Source organism: Phodopus roborovskii, unplaced genomic scaffold, assembly GCF_943737965.1.
Source record: "Phodopus roborovskii unplaced genomic scaffold, PHOROB, whole genome shotgun sequence".
Taxonomy (NCBI): Eukaryota; Metazoa; Chordata; class Mammalia; order Rodentia; family Cricetidae; genus Phodopus; species Phodopus roborovskii.
The window spans coordinates 54,040,813-54,060,820 of NW_026126480.1; the positions used below are offsets into that span (position 1 = coordinate 54,040,813).

Consider the following 20,008-nt stretch of genomic DNA (forward strand, 5'->3'; position numbering starts at 1 on the left):
TGGTGGCTTCTTTTTCTACTTCTAACTTAGCAATTATTTAGACTATTTTCACTACCACCTGTCTTTAATAATTTGTGTATATTTGTGTCTGTCTGTATGAAGGCCAGAGGACATCCTTGGATATTGTTCCTTAATAGGTTTCCATCTTGTATTTCCAATTTTTATGTTTTACTTTTAATTGTGTGTATATATGGGAGTACCACATGTGAATGTGAGTGCATGTGCCTATGGAGACCAAAAGAGGGTGTGGGATGCCCTGGAGCTGGAGCTACGGTGGTTACGAGCCACCTAATGTGGGTGCTGAAACCAAATTCAGGCCCTCTGCAAAACAAAACGATTGGGCTGTAGGAAAGCCTGTAGAACATTTTCTCTTTTTACATTTTTTTTATTAATTTATTTTTTACATTCCAACCCCAGTTCCTCCTCCCTCCTCTCCTCCTGCTCTCCCCACTCCTCCCCCATCTGCTCATGGGAGAGGGTAAGGCCTCCCCTAGGAAGTCTAAGTCTGTCCCATCATCTCACTGAGGCAGGACCAAGGCACCTCCTCACCCCCACAGCCTTGTGTGTAGGCTGAGCAAAGTGTCTCTCCATATAGAATGGGCTCCACTAAGTCAGTTTGTGCATTAGCATTAGCTCTTGGGCCACTGCCAGCGGCCTCATGTATTGCCCCAGCCGCACCATTGTCACCTGTATTAAGGGAGTCTAGTTCGGTTGTATGCAGGTTCCCGTTTGTCAGACCTGAGTCAGTGATCTCTCACTAGCAGGGGTCAGTTGATCCTGTGGGTTCCCCCCTCATAGTCTTGATTCCTTTGTTCTTATTATTGCTCCTCCCTTACTTTGATTGTACTCAGGAGCTTGGTCCAATGGCTAATTGTGGATTTCTGCATCTGCTTCTATCTGTTTCCAGAAGAGGGTTCTAGTTTCCAGAAGAGGGTTGTGGATTGTAGACTGGGTATCTTCTGCTTTATGTCTGATATCCACTTATCAGTGAATACATACTGTATTTGTCTTTCTGGTTTTTGGTTACCTCGCTTGGGATTTTTTTTTTCTAGTTCTGTCCATTTGCCTGCTAATTTTAGGATGTCACTGTTTCTTACCTCTGAATAGTACTCCATTATGTAAATGTACCATATTTTCTTTAGCCATTCTTCTGTTGAGAGGCATCTAGGCTGTTTCCAAGATCTGGCTATTGCAAATAATGTTGCTATGATATGAATGTGCCTCCTTTGGGTATATGCCCAAAAGTGGTATGGCAGGGTCTTGAGGTAGGTTGATCCCTAATTTTCTGAAAAATTGCCTTACTGATTTCCACGGTGGCTTTACAAGTTTGCCTCCAGTTCCTATTGGCTTCCTTCAGTGATGGACTATGATGTGGAGGTATAAGCCAAAACAAACTCTTTCCTCTCCAACTTGTTTGGATCATGGTGTTTCTTTATAGCAATAATAACCCTAACACTAAGTAGGACACCAGCCCTTTGTTTTTTGGTTTGGGATTTTTTTTGTTGTGTTTGACTTTTTGTTTGTTTGTTTTTGTTTTGAGGCAGGGTCTTGCTGTGTACCCCAGGCTGTCCAGAAACTCAGGGTTCTCCACCTCAGCCTTTTGAGTACTGTGACTGCAAGTGTACACTACCACACTCAGGTAGAATAAAACTGAAATTCCTATCATAGCCGAGAAGTGCTGGGCAGTCTTCTCTCCGGCCACGCTTCTCTTGCTTGCCTCCACCCATGAAGTTTGATTTTATTTCTCTTCTTCCTTCCTTTTTTTTTTTTTTTTTTTTTTTTTTGAGTTAAGACTCTCTACTAGATGTTATTCTACTAGATGTTATTTAAGACAGGTGCCCAGGTTCTGCCTGAGTAACGTGGATCTCCTCTCCCTATATATCACAGCGGCAGGGTTCTTTAGAAAGGCCTGAGGAGCTGGAGCCTCTGAGCCCCCAGGTCAGAAGCAGAACTGGAAGGCCTCAGACACATGCTGCTTCCATCCTGGGCAGCAGGGAGAGAGGCCCATGGTGTGCCAGGTCTCTCTGTAGATACTTTGGAGGTCTGGTGGGAAAACAGCAGCATGCCTGCCTCTGCCAGGAGGCCAATCACAGTGGGCAGCATCACAGCGTTGGAGGGCTGAATCCGGAACATGAGCAGGAGCTGGCCCAGGTGCAGTGGCACCTCTGGCCTGAAGACAGCTCCACTGAGGCCACAGCTTGGTAGGGGCACCTGCCAGAACCACGGTCAGGAGGCATTCCTCACTGCCCTGCTCCCCTGGGACCACAGAGCTGTGGGAGGTGGTGGCACTGAGGCCACCCTCTTTCACCAAGTTCATATCTGCCTATTTTGACGCTTCCCTCAGAAGGCCGACAGTGACTGCCGAGCCCAGGCAGGTCGCAGCATTCTTCAGGGATGTTCCTTGTGTTTGGTCCCTTTTGGGGATCCAGCCCAGGCATGCATCAGTGTGCCCAACACTCCCGCCAGATCAATCCAAGGCTTGGTGTGTGGAGAGAATGCACTGGTTAAGGCCTGAGTATTTACGATCCCTGTTAGAGAATTTTCCTTCACCATGCCCACAAACCGAACTGCAATTTCCTCCCCACAGCAGCTCTGGGCCTCTTCGGTGCTGGCACCCAGATGGGGACAGCTGATGACATTCTCCTGGTCCACCAACGCCCGGTCCCATGATGCCTCTTCTGTAAACACATCTAGTGGGGCACCTGACACTTTAGTGTACCTGCAGTGCACTGACAAGACGGCATTGCGCAGAGCAGGGCACCATTCATCCACAACTCCTCCTGAGCACAGTTCTCTGGGCAAAGAGCTGTCGTTCAGCAAGCCTGTGGTGGCGGGCAGGAGGGGAACGTGGACAGTGATGAAATCACAGAGGCGCCAGACCTCCTCCAGAGAGAGGCAGCTGCTGAACACCAACAGAGGCTTCGACTGCTGGAAAAATGATGGGGTCATAGCCTGCAATCTTCATCCCAAAGGACTGCATTTGGGTGGCCACGTCTCTTCCAATTCTGCCCAGGCCAAGAATTCCCAATGTCTTTCCATTCAGCTCTGTCCCCATGAACTTTGTCTGGTCCTATTTGCCATCTTTCATCGAAGCTGCAGCCTGGGGAATCTGCCTGGCCAGGCACACGATCATCGCGCAGGTGAGTCTGCAGCACGGAGGCTGCTTCCGTTACCTGTGTTCATGACTAGGATAACCTTCCTCGTGGTGGCCTCCTGGTCCACATTGTCCATGCCTATACCAGCCCTGACCACCACTGTGAGCTTCTGTGCTGCGTTGATGACATCAGCGCTGACCTTAGTGGAAGACCGGACAATAAGGCCTTCGCAGTCCTGCAGCTCGGCCATCAGCTCCTCCTTGCTCAAGTTCTGCTTTTCCACTGCCTCCAGCCCTTCATCTTGCAGGATCTTCTGGCAGCAGGGGTCCAGGCTGACACTGATGAGCACTCTCCGCAGATTGCTGGAACAGGCCTCGGAATCAGTTGCTCTGGGTGGGCAGACGCATTTAGGCCAGCAAGCTGCAGGCAGGGCTGGCTCTGGTGACTGGGTCTCATTTTTATTTCTGAAGCAAATCAAACACTTTTTCATTTTAATATCCTTACACATGCTTCATTTGGACTGGGACAGTTCTTTGTTCTCATCTTTGAGGTGTTAGCTCAGTGTCACTCCCACAGAAGGTGGCAGTGCGAATGTGTGCAGTCATTCTGTCACAATACTCTGGTTCTTGCCTTCAGGGTTTAGGCCTTATCTTATCTTCTCCCCCCCCCCCAGTTAGAAGCTGGCCGCCAGGGATCTTGTTTGTTCAGTTTCCCCAGAACTCAGGCAGATGTCATAAATAACTGTCAGGGGAGAAAAGTAAGAGCAGAGTTAATTATTTTGATTGTGTGTGTGAGCATGAACATCATGCTATGAACAGAGGTCAGAGGATAACTTACGGGAATCAATGCTCTCTTTCCACCATGTAGAACCAAGGGATTGAACTTGGGGTTTCAGGCTTGTCAGACAGCACCTTATCCTTTGAGCCATCCCCTTATGCCCTTGAGTTCAATCTTATAGTCCCAAACTTAAGCTTTCCATGTGGTTTGGATGATGATGGTCCGCATGGGCTCATATATTTGAATGCTCAGTCCTCAGTTGGTGGACTATTTAGGGAGGACTAGGAGGTGTTGGAGGATATCTGTCATTGGATGTGGTAGCTTGAATGTAATTGGGCCCCATAAACTCATAGGAGGTGTGGCTTTGTTGGAAGTGTGTCACAATGGGAGAGGGCTTTGAGGTCTCATATATGTTCAAGTCATGCCCAGTGCCTCAGACCACTTCCTGTTGCCTGTGAGTCAAAATGTAAGACTTCTCAGCTCCTTTTCCAGCACTATGTCTACTTGATAGCTGCCTTTTTCCCATCATGACGATAATGGATTGAATCTCCGAACTGTAAGTGAGCCACCACAATTAAACATTTTCCTTTATAAGAGTTGCCATGGTCATGATATCTCTTCACAGCCATAGAAACCCTAAGTAAGACAGAAGTTGGTACCAGAGACATGGGGTACTGCTGTGATAGGCTTGGCCATCTTTTTTTTTTTTTTTTTTAATATGGACTTTGGGAGTTAGGGTTAGGAAAGCAGCAGGATCCTTTAAATGCTGCTCATTGGGCCATGCTAGTAGGATCATGGAAGACAGTGGTGCTAAGAGTTATTTGAACTGTGGGGGCCTGGGTCAAGAAGTTTGAGAGGAGAAGAATATTGATATATGGCCTAGAGATCATTCTTGTGATATTTTGGTGAAGAAAGTGGCTGCCTTTTGCCCTTATCCAAAGAATCTGCCTGAGCTAAAGTTTTGGATCAATTCTGTTGGCCTAGGAAATGTCCAAACAGCCCAGTGTAGACGCTGTTGTGTGCTTATTAGGGTTACTCTAATGAAGACTGAGAATGAAAGGGAAAATTACAAAATGTAAAACCTGAGGAGGAAAGGAGCACCGGGGAGTGGAGTGAGCTAAGTCCTGTGTTCAAGGAGACGAACAGACCAGGACATGGAACAAAGGGGGCGGTGGCCTCCATGCAAGATCCCACCCAGCTAAGTTTCCAGCTTGTGAAAAGTTTACGGCTGGGTGTGGTGGTGCATGCCTTTAATCCCAGCACTCCAGATGCAGAGGCTAGCAGATCTCTTAGTTTGAGGCCAGCCTAGTCTACAGATCCAGTTTCAGGACAGCCAAGTTTAGGCAGTGAGGGAGCAATCAAAAACATAAAGTTAGTGAAGATGTAACTGCATGAGGGGGCCATGATCCAGCTCCAGTAAACAGCAGAAGTTGGCAGCTTTGGCTACATGGTTCTAGAGTTAAGAAGAAAGGAGCTATGGAATTTGCCTCTGAGACTAAGAAAGCCACTGAGATCAGGCATGTGTCAGTGGTGTCCCTGCCCTGAATGGAAGTCTAGAGAAATGATTCCATGAAGCTATGAAGGTTAGGCCTGGATTGCCTTGGAGATCCCAGGATGCTGGAGATGCCAGAGCCATGGGACACCTGCTGAGGAGAGATGCTAACAGGGAGTGGACCAGCCCAAGAGAAAGAAATGTGTTGCAGTCAACAAAACTGAAAGGAGTTGGAGATCTGAAGGCTGCTCTGACATCTGACATGGATGCAGAGTTTGGAGTTTGCCCAGCTGGTTTTTGGTCTTGCTTTGTGGTCCAGTATTTCCTTCCCTGCATTTTTAAATAGTAATGTATATTCTGTGCCATTATATGTAGGAAGTATGTGATCTGTTTTTTTTTTTATTTTTATTTTATAGAGGATTACAGTTAAAAGATTGCATAAATCTCAGAAGAGATTTTGAACTTGGACTTTTAAACATTGTTGAGACTGTGATAGACTATAGGGACTTTTGAAGTTGAACTAAATGCATTTTGCATTATGATATTGTTACAAGCTTACAGAGGCCAGGGAGTGGAATGTGATAGTTTGAATGTATTGAACCATAAGTTTATAAGGAGAGGCATTATTAGGATATGTGGCTTTGTTGGAGTAGGTGTGGCCTTGTTGGAGGAAGTGTGTCACTGTGGAGGCGGGCTTCGATGTCTCATATACTCAAGCCATACCCAGTGTTTCAGACTTGCCTGCAAGTCAAGATGTAAGACTCAGCTCTGTCTCTAGCACCATGCCTGCCTGTATGCCACCATGTTTCCTGCTGTAATGATAAGAATCTAAGTTTCTGAAACTGTAAGCCACCCCGTTAAATGTTTTCCTTTATACAAATTGCTGTGGCCATGGGTGTCTTCACAGCAGAAACCCTAACTGAGACACACTGGGCATGGGCTTTGCTTTGAGGTTTCTCTCTGCCTCTATTTTGTGGATCAGATATAAGCTCCCAGCTACTTCTCCAGTGCCTGCCTGCGGCCACTTTTTGTGCCCTGATAATCATGGACTAACCTGAAACTCTACACTACTCCCCAACTACTTTATTTTATAATTTGCCTTGGTCATGATGTCTCCTCACAGCAATAGAACAGTGACTAAGACCCCTCTCTCATGTCCCCAGAACATCAGTCACTCTCAGATTCTGAAGTTCCCCACCTGAGGGGCTCAGTTTGTCTGTCTGGTCTAAGGTGACGATGCTCAGCCACAGGGGCCTCACCAGCCAGTAACTGAGCAGCTACTTCTCCTTCCAGCAGGTGGCAACATTGCCTCTTTTATCTTATTTTCTTCGCCTCAGACCCAGCTGGTCTGGGTGAACTTCAGGGTGGTTTATCAGTGGAGTGTTGACTCAAGTCTAATCCTAGAACCTGGGAGGCTGAGTCAGGGGGATATGCAAAAGTCTGAGACCAACTTGGTTACTACACAGTGAACTCCAGGTTGATCTGAGCTGAAGAATGAGATGCTGTCTCGAAGGAGGAGGAGGGGGAGGAGCTGATTGTGGTGGTGCACAATCCTTTAATCCCAACGTTCAGGGGTGGGTTGTCTCCTTCCATTAAGGATTAAATGCAGATCATCTTGCTTGTGCAAACACCTTTCTCCATCTTGACACCTCACTGTCCCTGTGCTGAAGAGGGAATGGAGCTAAGGCAGGGTTCTCTTGGGATTGACAGTGCAGCTTTTCTCTCCACCAAACACTCATTAAAGGATGAAACGGCAGTCAGGGCCCTGCAAATACCCTCCTTTCTGTGATGGAAGTACCTTCTGAAGGGTCTGGCTCTGCAGCTGGACTTTGGAATGAGAGGAGACCAGGACATTTTTCAGGGCTGTGCTTCTGTGTTTCTGTAGAAAGACTGAAGCCTGGAGTTGTCATCCTTTCCTTGAAAAGGAGGCTGTCTAAGTCTCTAAGTCACCATTGCCTTGTAGGTCAAAACAACTTGAAATTTTTCTGCACCTCTTTTTTTTAAATTAAATTATATTATTATTATTATTATTATTGAGACAGGCTTCATAGATCAGGCTTGTACACAAAAGTGTTTGTCCCACCTGGTTCCATAGCCATTTAGTTCCAAATAAACACACAATTTATATTAACTATAAACTGTTTGGCCAATGGCTTAGGCTTCTTATTGCCTAGCGCTCTCTCTTTCTCTTTCTCTCAATTACTAACCTGTTTCTCTTATTCTATGTATTTCCATGTGGCCTTGGCGTAACGGAGAATGCCTGTGTGTCCTGTCTTCCTTGGCAGCTACATGGCGTCTCCCTGACTCCGCTTACTACCTTTCTCTACCCCTGTTTGGATTTCCCACCTGGCTAAATCCTGCCTGTCCATTGGCAGAAACAGCTTTATTCATCAGAAACATATACTCACAGCATTCAGAAGGACATCCCCCATCACAGGCTGGCCTCAATCCACAGAGATTGCATGCCTCTGCCTTCTGGATGCTGGGATAAAAGGTGTGCACCTCCGCCTAGCCTTTTCTGCACTTCTTAAGTTGGAAGAGGCTTTTGCCCTATCCTAACAGTGTCTTTTGGTTGCTGCCTTTGTTGGTGTCCTCACTTCACCTGTGAGGAAGTGGAAGCTTAGGCCCACTCCAAAAATAAGCGGCCGGAGTGTGACATGGATCCAGGTCTTTCTGCCTCCCAATTTTCATTTGCCCACCACTAGCCATACCCTGTGGCTATTGAGCTTTTGAGTTTGGAGTCAAAAACCTTAATTTGAAATTTCCTCCTCCACTGACTTGTCACAAGTCTGCTCTACTTTGCAATCTTGGAGGGGTCAAAGGAGCGGATTGCTTGGGCCCTGCTCCAACAAACCAAACACTGCCATTCTTGGGGAGTCTGTAGTGATTCACTGGCTTTTGGAGCTCAGAGAACACCCAAGACGTGGGGTGGGGTGGCTTTTGCTCATCTGCCCTCTCACTAACTGTGGGGGGGACTGCTTTATTGCAGTGATTTAGATATTTGCTACCTGAAAAGCCCTATGTGAGGATAACACGTTACAGCTTCCAATGGAAGATCTAAGACTCCACAAGGAAATCAGTATCCTGCAAGATCAGACAGGAAAAGACCAGAACCCATATCCAGGACCAATGCCAAGCTGAGGCCTCTTGTCTATCCCCAGGCCCCCTGCTCCCCATAAAACTGTGACCACTGTAAACCCAGGACAGAGAGAACTGCCAGTGTCTTCAATGAAGCCTCTGCTCCAGACAAATGCTGAGTCTTCTACCACAGTGTGAGTTGAAGTGAACTGGAGAAATGAACAAGTTCATGAAGAGGAGGGTCAGCCTGTGTCCCCGGCCCCAGGGCTCCTATCTGTGCTCCCCGTGTTCTCTCCTCCCCACCCTTCCCTCTTCATAGTAGTGCAGGACACCAGAGGTACCAAAAAGGCAAACTGGACTTTATTATAAAGTTGGCTACAAAGTCACCGCAGCACCACGAGGTGGCCACCTGGGCAAGCCCAGGCAGTCTGGCGGCCGGGTGAGTCCCGCACCAGGTACACGCACTCGTGCAAGCACACGTGTGACGGCAGATCTGCCTTCCTCCATCGGAAAGGAATGTAGCGTCTCTTCGCGCCCCCCACCCCAGGAGCGGGGCGCAAAAGTCACAGGAAGGGCCGCCAGAGCGGCAGAGTCCATCGGAATTGAAATCCCGTTACTGCTTGTAGAGAATTCTACGTGGGTGTCAAGAGCCCCTCAGGGCACAGGCTAGCCCCAGGTGGGCCATGCCTTTCCTCCAACAAAACCCAGGGGTAGCTTGGCCCCTAGGAATGGAGAACTGGCCCAAGCCCATGGGGCAGCGCGGTGGGGAAGTGAGACTCCCCCTTCTCCGCTTGGAATCCATTCAAGGAAGCTCACTACGAGTGAATACAGATTGAAATGGAAACTGGGATCGCTCGAAGTCCCTTGATTTTAAAAAGTTGCTCCCCTCCCTTGCCCTCCCACCTCCCCCCCTAAATCCTTCGGGGCCTGGAGAATCAGATATATCCTCCTCTGGCCCCCAGAATCCCCCCAACAGTCCCGGGGGGGTGGAGAGCGGCTCCACGTCTTGATGACAATATGCCATACTTGACGACGTTAAGTCACAGACTTATTCAAAACGTTGGTTCCCCTCCACTTCCATCTGTAGGAGAGGGAGATGGAGAAAGGGAAGAGGAGGGGAAGGGGGAGAGAGGGAGGGGGAGAGAGGGGAGAAGAGAGAGAGAGAGAGAGGTCAGTCAAACCTATCAGGAAAAAAGGTCCTTGGGCTCAGGCTATGGCACAATATTGATATATAATATGGTCATCAAAAGTGCTAGCCAAATGAAGTGATCCCCAGAAAGTCAGTAGATAGAGGCAATATGACAAATGACTGGGAACCATGGCTGCAGCTTTGGACAGCATAGGGCCACTAGGATGGAGCTAGGGGCTCAGCACCGTCCTTTCTTTCTCCAACTTCTACCAACTATTGCTCTACATCCCCTTTAAGGGGAAGCATCAACTCTCATCAATTTTTGTATGAATTAAGCAAAAAAAATTTTAACTCTGGGGCCTTGATTATTTTTGTCTATAAAATGGAGATGGTGACTGGTCTAGGTCCCTCATGAAGCTTTTGCCTAAGGATTGTCCACCACTTTATCCCATGTCACCCTTCTGCCCACCAGGTCTACTAATATTTCATACAAAGTTACCCTCACTACCCTCCTTAGTGGTAGATGATATTTTTCACTTAACAAAACTGAGGTTCAGAGAGTGGAACTAATTCACCCAATCTGCCCAATACCTGATTGGAAGGTCAGGAATAGGAGCTCTGGGACGTTTAGGCTGGACTCACCTTCATGGAAGCTGTCTTGAACTTGGCTCTGGAGTTGATGCAACTCATCAGCAAACCCTTCGTAGGGGAACGTTGAGACACCTGTCTCAAAGGCGGTTTCATAGGTGGCCAAGTCCTCCAGGAAGCTGTGATCTTCTGGGGACAGGTTGTTGCAAGGTGACAGGGCCCCTCCTGGGACCTCTGCCTCAGGATCCCCTGATCCCCATTCCCCATTGGGGTCTGGAGTAGAGAGATCCATGAAGATGTCTTCCACTGGCGTCTCTTCCAGGAATAAAGTATCAGGGTCAACCAGGAAGTCCAGCTCCTGGCATTTCCAGGGCTTCAGATCCAGACTAAGCACAGGGGGTCCAGCCCCTGACAGGGACAAGTTGGGGTTCAGGGGTTCCAGTCCTCCAAGTGGCTCCAGTCCCCCAGTGCCAGCCTCAGCTGAAAAGGGCCTATCCATGCCCTGAGCCAATTGGCTGATCTGCTGGATGAGACGATCTATCTCATTTTGCTCTTTCTCGGAGTATTGGAAGAAACTTTGCTTGACTGGAGAGGCCTCAGGTGTAAGCAGGCCTTCAGGCACCAGGGGAACATCCACAGAGAGGGGGCCCCGGAGCTGTGCTAGGGCCAGGAGTGTGCAGTCCCCATTACCAGGGCTGCTAGGACTTGGGGGCAACTTCTCATAGAGAAAACTGCATCCCTCCTGGGCGAAGTAAGTCTTGGTAGGATTGGGGCTCAGTTGCTCTGGGAAGGTTTGGCTGGGGCTGTTCAGGTGTGCTTGGAAGGCTGTGCTGGGAGGAGTCAGCTGCTCATGGGAGGGGCTACCCAGAGGTTCTGGGAATGTGGCAGTGCTGGGGAGCAGCTGGTCTGGGAAGGTAGAGGTGCACGGAGTCAATTGGTCTTCATAGCTTCTGGCTGAGGTTTCAGTCAACTGTCCTTGTAGTGAACTAGTTAGTGGGTCTGGGAATGTTGCACTGCTGGGTGTCAACTGATCAGAGAAAGTCACGGTGCTTGGTGTCAGCTGTTCGTGAAGAGAGCTGGAAGGGGTGGGCAAGTGAGTCTGGAATGGTTCGTGGAGGCTGAAGAGAAAGGCGCAGCCTCCTGGCTGGTGGGGTGTGTAAGGTGGAGTACACACCAAATCCTTGCTCAGGTCTGCTTGGAGGGAAGGCTCAGGCCTAGAAGGGAATGGCATGTAACTGAAGTCCAGCTCTTTGGAGGGTTGGGGAAGCTCTTCTGATGTTGAGATCAGTCCTAGTTCAGGTGCCCGGGGGAAGCTGGTGCTTCTGGGACGCCCCAAGGCTGGCATGAAGAGTGGGTTAGAACACTGCTCCTGGGAGAAGACACTCTCAGGAAATGAGGGTATCATGGCTGGGGTTCCTAGGACATAGGTTGCCTGGGTGTCTTCAGAGTTTAGCTGCTGGCGGAGGCTCCAGGCTTCCGTGTCACTGGAGAGGAAAGAAGTAGTGGTTTGAAAGGTTTTGCTGTCAGTTACCAGAGTCATCTTATGAATTGCATTCTCTCCATGCTTATCTCAGTTCCTCATCCTCTCTCCCCCATCCTGTATCTTACAACTTACCTGATAGGGTAGTTATTGGCAGTAATAGGGCCTTCTGGACCTTCTGAGTATAGCATGCAGTAAATCCACGCCCAGCCTCCATGCTTGGCTTGAAGTCTCACTACCATTTCTGCATGAATATCTCCACTTTCAGACACTGGGGAGAAAGAGAGGTACAGGGTTAGCAAGTCCATCAAGCAACACCACCTACACACCCACCTTTCTTACCTCTACACTGGTTGGACTAAGGGAATCATGAATTTTCTGACTACCTAACCTGTACACTAGGCTCCTCACCTTGATCTTATCACTTAGTGTTTCTTAGCTCCTATATTGCCTTGACTTCTCACCCCAAAGTTGACTCCATAGCCTCCAAAACTGCTGGGTTCAGTGTCTCCTCAACATCATTGTGGATCACAACCCATTTCTGGTCTATTCCCATGCCTTCTCCCAGCTTCCTGTGTTATCCACAGCCTCTCAGGACACTCACACAGGCGGTAGTGTTGAGAAGAAGCGTGGGCCAGGTCCTCAGGGTGTAGCAGTCCATACCATGACTTACAGAGCAGTTCGCTGCGCTCAAAGCCCAGGTAGATTAGGACACTGGGAAGGTGGAAAGGGTGAGGTCAGCTTTCTGTTTTCCTTAACTTGACACATGCACTTCACTCCCTCCCAGGTTCTCTGCCCACTTAAGCCCAATCCTCCCTGTCCTGAATCTAATAGGGTCAAGAATCTAAGGTACCCTTCTTTCTGGCCCCCCTTCTTACTGGAGTTTGAACACTGGGCTTACCTTTCAGAGATGTCCAGTAGGGCCAGGTCCTTAGCATGTCGGCTCTGGAACATGGCCAGGAAGAGTGAAGCAGGACCAGGACCAGGGCCAGGGCCAGGGCGGGGTCTTGGCTCCAGTGGGGCACAGAAAGCTGTGAACACGGGGTTTCCTGCCCAGTAGGCCCCGGGTGGATGAGCATGGAATCGACCTCGGATAAGCACCAGCTTGTTTCCTGCACTCTGGCGCCGAAGGGACTTGGAGGTGTTGAATCGGCAACGGAAAAGGCGATCTAGGTGGGAAAAAAAAAAGACTAAGAGAGTAGGCACTAGTGAAAAAGTAACTGGTTGGAACATAGGAGCAGAGGAGCGGATTGAAGAATGGACAAAAAGCTCTTACCAGCATCCAGAGCAGAGGGCATGGTGAGCTGCTGGCGAACAGTGAGATGGTCAGCAGGGTCAATGATGTCGTAGATACTGTCACCCTGGGCAACCAGGTCCACCTAGAAGAATGAAAGGAGAGGTAAATATTAGTGAAGGCAGCAAGAGCCAATCTGTGACCAATAGCATTTCTCAAGGCAGAACCTCCCCCCCACACACACACCTCCACTATCTGTTTCTCTGTAGTGGAAAGCTCATTTTATCCCACATATGCCACAACCTGAGATACAAAGACTTTCAGTACTCACCATAGAGTGACCCAGATGCTCGCTCACACTCTCAGACAGGTACAGCAACTTCCCTTCAGCTGTGAACACAAGCAGAAATCCAGGTAGTGCTGCCACGATGTCTTCAAGCTCTTGAGCTGAGAGAAGCCCCGTGGGGCCAGCCAGAGGAGTGCCTGCAGGGTGAGAAGATGTTATGAGTCAGGGTAAAACAGAAATGAGGAGGGAATCATCTAAGTCTCAGAGAAGACACAGGGACCTATCTCTGCAAACACCTGTTGACCCTATGCTTGTGGATTTTGGCCAGGAAACCTGTTGCTAAAACTATTGCGCCAGGGAGCCCTCAGACTTCCAAGCCCTGTGCCAACCCCAGCAACCCTGAACTGTCAGCACCGTGGACAGAGCTTTCCCGAAGGGATTGGGGTTCAGCACGGCGGACAGCACCATGTGCGGAAAGGCGGCTGTTTTAAGCACCGCGGACAGCAGCAGATAAGGGAGATGGTTTCAGGACCTTGGACGGCACCCTAGAGAGCATAGAAAGACCCTCTAAGCATTTCCCGGCACATGCTGCTCTTCCCTAGACTTTGCCTTTTCAGACTTTCCCTGCAGCTTGCCAGGCTTCCTTCCATCTACTTCCCGGATTCCTGGAGTGCCTCTGAGGCAATGGGAGCCTGGACCATTCTGTTTTAGGTTTCCATCTCCCACAAACCTGGTGCTAAGACCATCGTTCAGGCTAGTAGTCTAAACGGAGCTCAGGAGAAAAAGTAGGAGTCCCCTCAAGTCCCTTCTCTCCACAGTCTTCCAGCATGCTGTCCTAGACAAGCGGCAGTTTCAGCGCGTTCCCTAAGCTCCTCCATCCCTGGTCCCCATCAGCTGTGGTCGCCGGTAGCCCAAGTTTGCTCACCTCCAGCAAAGAAGACACCCTTGCGAGTGTAGATGCAGGCAAGACTCATAATGTGCAGGTAGGATAGCCGGACCTTGTCCGCTTCAGCCAACGGCAGCAGTTCCTTGAGGTTCCGGATTTCAGCGTTGATCTGGTCGCGGCGCGCCTTGGAGGCGCCCTTGGTGGATCGGTACATGATTGCCGGCTGTGGAGCTCCAGCTCCGGCTCCCGAACACCTGCGATCCTGTCCCGATGCACAGGAGGCTTCCTCTTTCTTGCTTCCCGACCTTTCGCTCAGGCTCTCGCTCGCTCCCGCTCCACTCCTGGGCTCCGCTCGGCAGCGCTGCCCCCCTCGCCTGCCTCCATCCGCCTTATATAGCTCCTGGCAGGCGTGGGGGGCTCGTTTTAGAGACGGTGGGGGGAGCGGGAGGCGGGAGGCTGGGCTAAAGCAAGCTGCAGCGGGAGCCACTGGCTGAGGAGGGGGGGCGCTCCTCCTCCCTCCCTGGCTTCCTACGTCATCTTGTGACGTCGAACAGGAGAGGGAGGGGGCGGGGGAAGGGGGGAGAAGGAGGCTGCGGAGGGGGCCGGCTGGCGAGAGCCTGTGCAGAGCCAGGCTTGGAATGCAGGGACCCAGGTTTTCCATTGTATTCTGTTGGAAGGAGGAACAGTGCACGGGTTAGGGTGGTCTGAAGCCCTTGGCAAGAGAGTTGTAGAAGGCCAGGACAGGCTGATACCAACACTGATTTTTTTCCTAAGGATGCAAAGGAGAGGGACAGGGTCTTTAGCGGATTTGCCTCTATCTGCCAGGCAAAGGTCAAGTCATAAGAGAAATTTTCCTTGGCTTTTGGGGAGGGGGGGTCTTTTCTGGAGTCTATTCAATCTGAAAATACCTTATTCACTTTCAAATAAATAACTCCTTCCCCCTTTCAAGCCCTGGCCTGAGGGTCTAAATATCTAGGATAGAGTGGGATGGTGGTCCTGTGGGGAAGAGACCAGCTGAATTCGGCCTTGATCATATATCCCAGGCAGCACGGGAGCACAAACATCACCGCTGTGGTCTGTAGTGATTCCTCGTTCCTCTATTATAACCTTAGCCACTTGTGGGGGAAACTGAGGCAAGGATCCAGAGCCTGGTGAGGATCTGGGTCTGCATTTGGGTCTCCCAGCACCCTCTTTCGCTTGCCAGCCCCCAAAGCGAGCCGTTCCCCCGCCCTCTAGCGAGCCCCAGTGTCTCCGGCGGGCTGGGGGCGGGGGCGGGGCTGGGGGAATCCCAGCTCCATATTAGGACAGGAATCCTCCGGCGGCTGCTGCGGCGGCGGCGGCAGGCGGGGCCTACCGGCCTCCGCACTGCTCCGGAGAGCTCCCCCCCAACCGCTTCGGCCGGGAAGAGGGGGAGGCAGCCAAGCAGCCAGGGTCTGCTGGGCCCTCCGTGACTGCTGCATCTACCCAAGACCCTTTAATTCTGCCAGGCTCCCCTTCCCATCTCCCTTCAATTCTTCCTCCATTTTTAGCGCCAAAGCTCCTCGTTCTGACTTTCCATTTTCCTGTGTGTGTGTGTGTTTCATTTTTCTCTTCTTCCTCCATTGAATGTTGGGCACTCTGTCTCAGCTTTATGGATCCCCCAGACCCCTGAAAATTGCACCTTTGATTCAGTTATCTGCCGTTGCCTGGCTTATTTCCATAGGGTAGCCTTTGCATCACACTTCCCCTAGTCAATATATATGATTGCTCTCTACAGAGGGGATGGGTGCCCCTTTTCATACCACAACCTTACAAAAGGAGAAAGTGATGGTCTATGGAAGCTTTTTTCCTGAAATTTCATTTAGAATAGGAACGTGTAAACACACTTTTAGGGCCAAAAAAAAAAAAAAAAAAAAAAAGACCATTTAAAAAATTGGAAGAGAGGGTCAGACCTGGCTGTGGAAAGTCATAGAGGTAGAGATGAACTTTGACACCAAAGAGAAAAGTTTATGGTCAACCCCCTCCCCATTCCTCACGGAAAGGAGTGGTAGCAAGAGAAGCAATGTGGAGGAGAAGGGGGTGTTGGAAGAAGATGCATGCAGGAAGGGGGCTATGGCTTAGTAGTAGAGCATACTTCTAGCATGCTCAAGGCTTGAGTTCAATTCTTAGTGAAGCCAAAGGCATGGACGGAAAAAAGGCAGAAGTATATGATTGCAGAGACCCTATCCTGATGTTTTGTATCATTTTGACAGAGATTGAAAGCATCTACTTCAACCTTTGTAGCCAGTGGATTTGTTAATTTGCCATGGCTGAGAATGGGTCCAGGACTTTGTGCATGCTAGACAAGCATTCTATTACTGAAGCTCATTCCTAGCCTGTCTTCCTCAAGGACAGATGCTTTAAGCCTTGGCTAGGAGACATTCTTGGTATCTCCTTCGCAAAAAGTTGCATCTCTGCTGGGTTCAGCTGGTCTCCAAGCAGTTTGAGCAGCACTGCTGTCGGATGGTGGCTACTGTCCGTGGTGCTGAATATTGCCTTGCTAAACAGACTGGCCATGGCCTGCTGGTAACATCAAAGCAGAGGTGGGCCTCAGGGCAGCCGAGGGTGGCAGGGTGCGGATGCCATCCTCTCTCCTGAGAATATATATGGGCTATTTGCAGGGGCGGGGGTCAAGACTCCTGGGCTCCAGGAAATAGTTAAGCTAGGGGAGAGAATTTGGCTCAAGGGAAGAATCCTCTGTTTTTTCCAGAATGGACTAGGGATAACAGACTTTGGAAGGAAAGAAGGGTCTAGAAAGAGATAAGGGAGGAGGCAGAGGAGGGATCATCCTAGTTTACCTACTCTGATTCAAGTTGAGAAGCTCTGTGTGCCCCCAATGTCTCCTCTCCCTAGGCCAGCTCCCACTCCTCTTGCCTCCCACATCCATGAAACTATTTTTAACCGTGCAGAACCAAAAATAGCCTGGCAGCAGCTTCAGGCCGTGGGAGAAGAGCTATTTATATCACCAGTGACGGTTCTGAAATAGCAGGCAGGAGGAGGGGGGCGGCTGGCACGCTAGAGAGCTCCTGGTTGCTGCTAAAAATACTGTCAGTATGAGTCATCCTGGCCTGGCTGAGTCACCCCACTCTCCCCCCCCCCCAAGCGGCAGGCAGCAGCAGCAGCAGCAGAACAGAATTGGAAGCCTGAGGTGGGGGAGGCATCACAGCCTTTGGTTATGGGAAAGTGAGCAAGGAGTGAATTGGGAGAGGGGCTTTGGGGTCTGTGTGTGTGTGTGTGTGTGTGTGTAGAAGGAATAGGTGGGGGTGTACAAGAGATTCCCAGCCAAACACACTTGTCTATCTGCATCCATGTATCTGTTTGCATGTGCTTTGTAGCTGGGGTCTTCATCCGTGTGTGTCTACACATTTGCCAGTACCTGCATCTGTGGTTTTTATCTGTAAGTCTCTGTCTTCCTGTGTCATATACAGTTTTGTATTTTGTGCTTACATGTATCATTTTAAAGCTCTTTGTGTGTCTGTGTCCATACGTGAGACTCCCTTGGACCTTTTCTCATAGCATTAGGTGGTTGGCATAGATTGCACCTTCCCTTGCCTACTGTGATACCATTTGTTGTTGTTCTTTTTGCATCATCTATTCTTTGCTCACATCTCTCCACCAAGCATCTTTCTTTCTAACTCTAAGCCTCTGATCATTTGCAAAGCCTCTTTGCTGCATGCAATATCTGCAGTGGAGAAAAACAACTTCACAGGAACACTCCCCTTTCTCTGGAACCATCCAGAATCTTCTCTGGCCTGCAGGAGTAAGTGGTTTTCTATCACTCCATATTTGGGGAGCTGAGAGAAGGGCTTTCTTTAGTTCTAAAAAAAATTGCTGGTGTGGGCATAGGCATGTGTAGCACGCACATACACACAGACACACACACAACTGAGAGAATGAGAGAGAAAAAAATATCAAGGTCCCTTCTTTACTGAGCAGAGCTCGAATCTGTTGCCATGGAAACCCACCCACTCCTTCCCCGAAAAATCACCAAGAAGAGGTGATGGCGTCGGGAAGGGATTGGCTGAATCCTTTCTTTATTTTTTTTCCGAAAAAGGCCTTTTTATAGCAAGAACATGCCATGAGATCCCTTGCCCCTGTCTTGCATAGCTTTATTGGGGCTCTAAAGGGACATCACCCCTCAATCCCTATTAGAGAAGAAGTGATGTATCTTTTTCCAGGAGGAAGGCCTCCTGAGGAGCTGGAAGGTGGGTGGAGGATTTTGTTCTTCAGAATATCATGGAGACCCCTGGCTGCTTTTTCTCAGACATTGGAGCTAGGATGTTGACAGGAAGACTGTCAGTGTACATGTGGTATTTGTCTGCAAAAATGTGTCTATGAGGAAGGAAAGGAGAGATGAGGGGAAGGAGGGGGAGGAGGAAGGCAGAGAATAAAAGAAGGAATGAATCATTTGCTAGGGCTTCAGAGATGAAAAGGTGCTAAAGGATGTAGCATTCGGAGATCATATGAGAATACAGGAGCACAAGATGACAACTTAAACTTTATGATGCAACGAATGGGGTTGCAAGTTCCCACTGGACCACAGCTGTCACTGCTTCATTGAGGCTCCAGGGAAGCTGAGACCAGAGCTGGCTAGGAGAACACAGAAGCTTACTGTTCTGACTCTAGTGCCAGCCTGACTCTCAAAGGCCTCCTGCAAAGCCTGGCCACCAGCCACTGCAGCCATGTTGCTCCCTCAAGTGAACTCTAGCACCCTGCCAAATGGCTGGATGGTGGAGAAGAAGAGAGAATCCTTGTTTCCTCCTGTGCTTGGCTTGCTCCAGAAATGGGGTCACTGAGGATTATAGGTTGGAAAGACAGACCAAGAATCTGACTCTATTGAAAGATGCATCTCCATTCTAGAAGGCTATTATCACCCTCAACAAGAAAGGATGTGGCCCCTGTGGAAGATTTGGTGCCATTCAAAGTGATGGAGTAAGGGGATGGAGGGACTTTCTCATCATGTAAACACTTTTCTTTTGCATTTATTTATTTATTATGTGGAGACACACATGTGTCCTGTGTGCATGTGTGGAGGTCAGAGGACAACTTGCAGGAGTCTTTCTTTCACTCCACCGCATGGGTCCTGGGAGAGGATCAAACCCAGGTCACCAGGTTTGCCAGCAAGTGCCTTACCTTTCCTAGCCGTCCTATCAGCCACTCTTGGGTATTTTCTCAGAACCAATATAATTGGTTTTATTGTGTTCATTTTCTAGTTTGTGAAAGTAAGATCAGAAATGGGCAATGACCTAAAGTTACATAGCAAGGTGCAGGCAATACTGTGCTTCAAGCTTAACTCCCCCTGTCCACTGAAACTTGTTCTCTTGACACACTGAACAAAATTGGGGCCTATATACTATGCAAGAGACCAGAGACTGCCAAGCCAGTGTCTACTACCTGACCCTTAACAGAAAAGGCTTGCCATCCTTAGAGCATAGGGCAAAGAAACAACTTCTCCTGACCCTCTGCACATTACTCTGTTTCTCTCTGGAAAGGTCTCTGGTCTCAGAACAAACCAAGCTGTCACATCTCCCTTTACTCTTCCTTTACCCATCTAAGGGAGAAGAACTTGGGAAACCCTTACTAATATTTAGCTGTTTTTGTAACCATGAATATGTAGTCCCTCCCATGAAGAAGAGAGTCTGCATACCCTATGACAGCAAGAGTGCCAGCTGCAGTGAAGAGGCAGGTTACCCCATCCCATCCCTAATCTCTTTGGGACTACATTTTGGGAACATGAGTTGTCCCATATTGGAGGTTAAGTTGTTATCAGAAAGACCAAAAAATGAGCATATTATGAGGTATCAGGCCTCCTGCTGTCTCTGGCTCAATGGAAGAACATACAACTTCCTAGAGATGGTGAGCAACTTGCTCAGGGTCATACAGCCAGAATGAGAAGAACTCAGATTTAAAATCCGTGTTTCTTGGCTTCCACATTCTTTGTTTTC

General features: G+C 49.2%; 1 protein-coding gene and 1 pseudogene across 1 annotated transcript; both read right to left on the reverse strand.

The window, feature by feature from the left end:
* Positions 1 to 1,939: 1,939 nt before the first annotated feature.
* On the reverse strand, positions 1,940 to 9,039 carry LOC127227823 (D-3-phosphoglycerate dehydrogenase-like; annotated as a pseudogene).
* On the reverse strand, positions 8,803 to 14,740 carry Npas4 (neuronal PAS domain protein 4). The gene is made up of 8 exons (XM_051193609.1): positions 14,085 to 14,740; positions 13,205 to 13,356; positions 12,916 to 13,018; positions 12,541 to 12,808; positions 12,244 to 12,353; positions 11,775 to 11,910; positions 10,214 to 11,643; positions 8,803 to 9,523 (listed from the first exon to the last, which is right to left on the reverse strand). The coding sequence occupies exons 1-8, from the start codon at positions 14,704 to 14,706 to the stop codon at positions 9,495 to 9,497; spliced, it is 2,850 nt and encodes a 949-aa protein (XP_051049566.1). The 5' UTR covers positions 14,707 to 14,740; the 3' UTR covers positions 8,803 to 9,494.
* Positions 14,741 to 20,008: the final 5,268 nt, after the last annotated feature.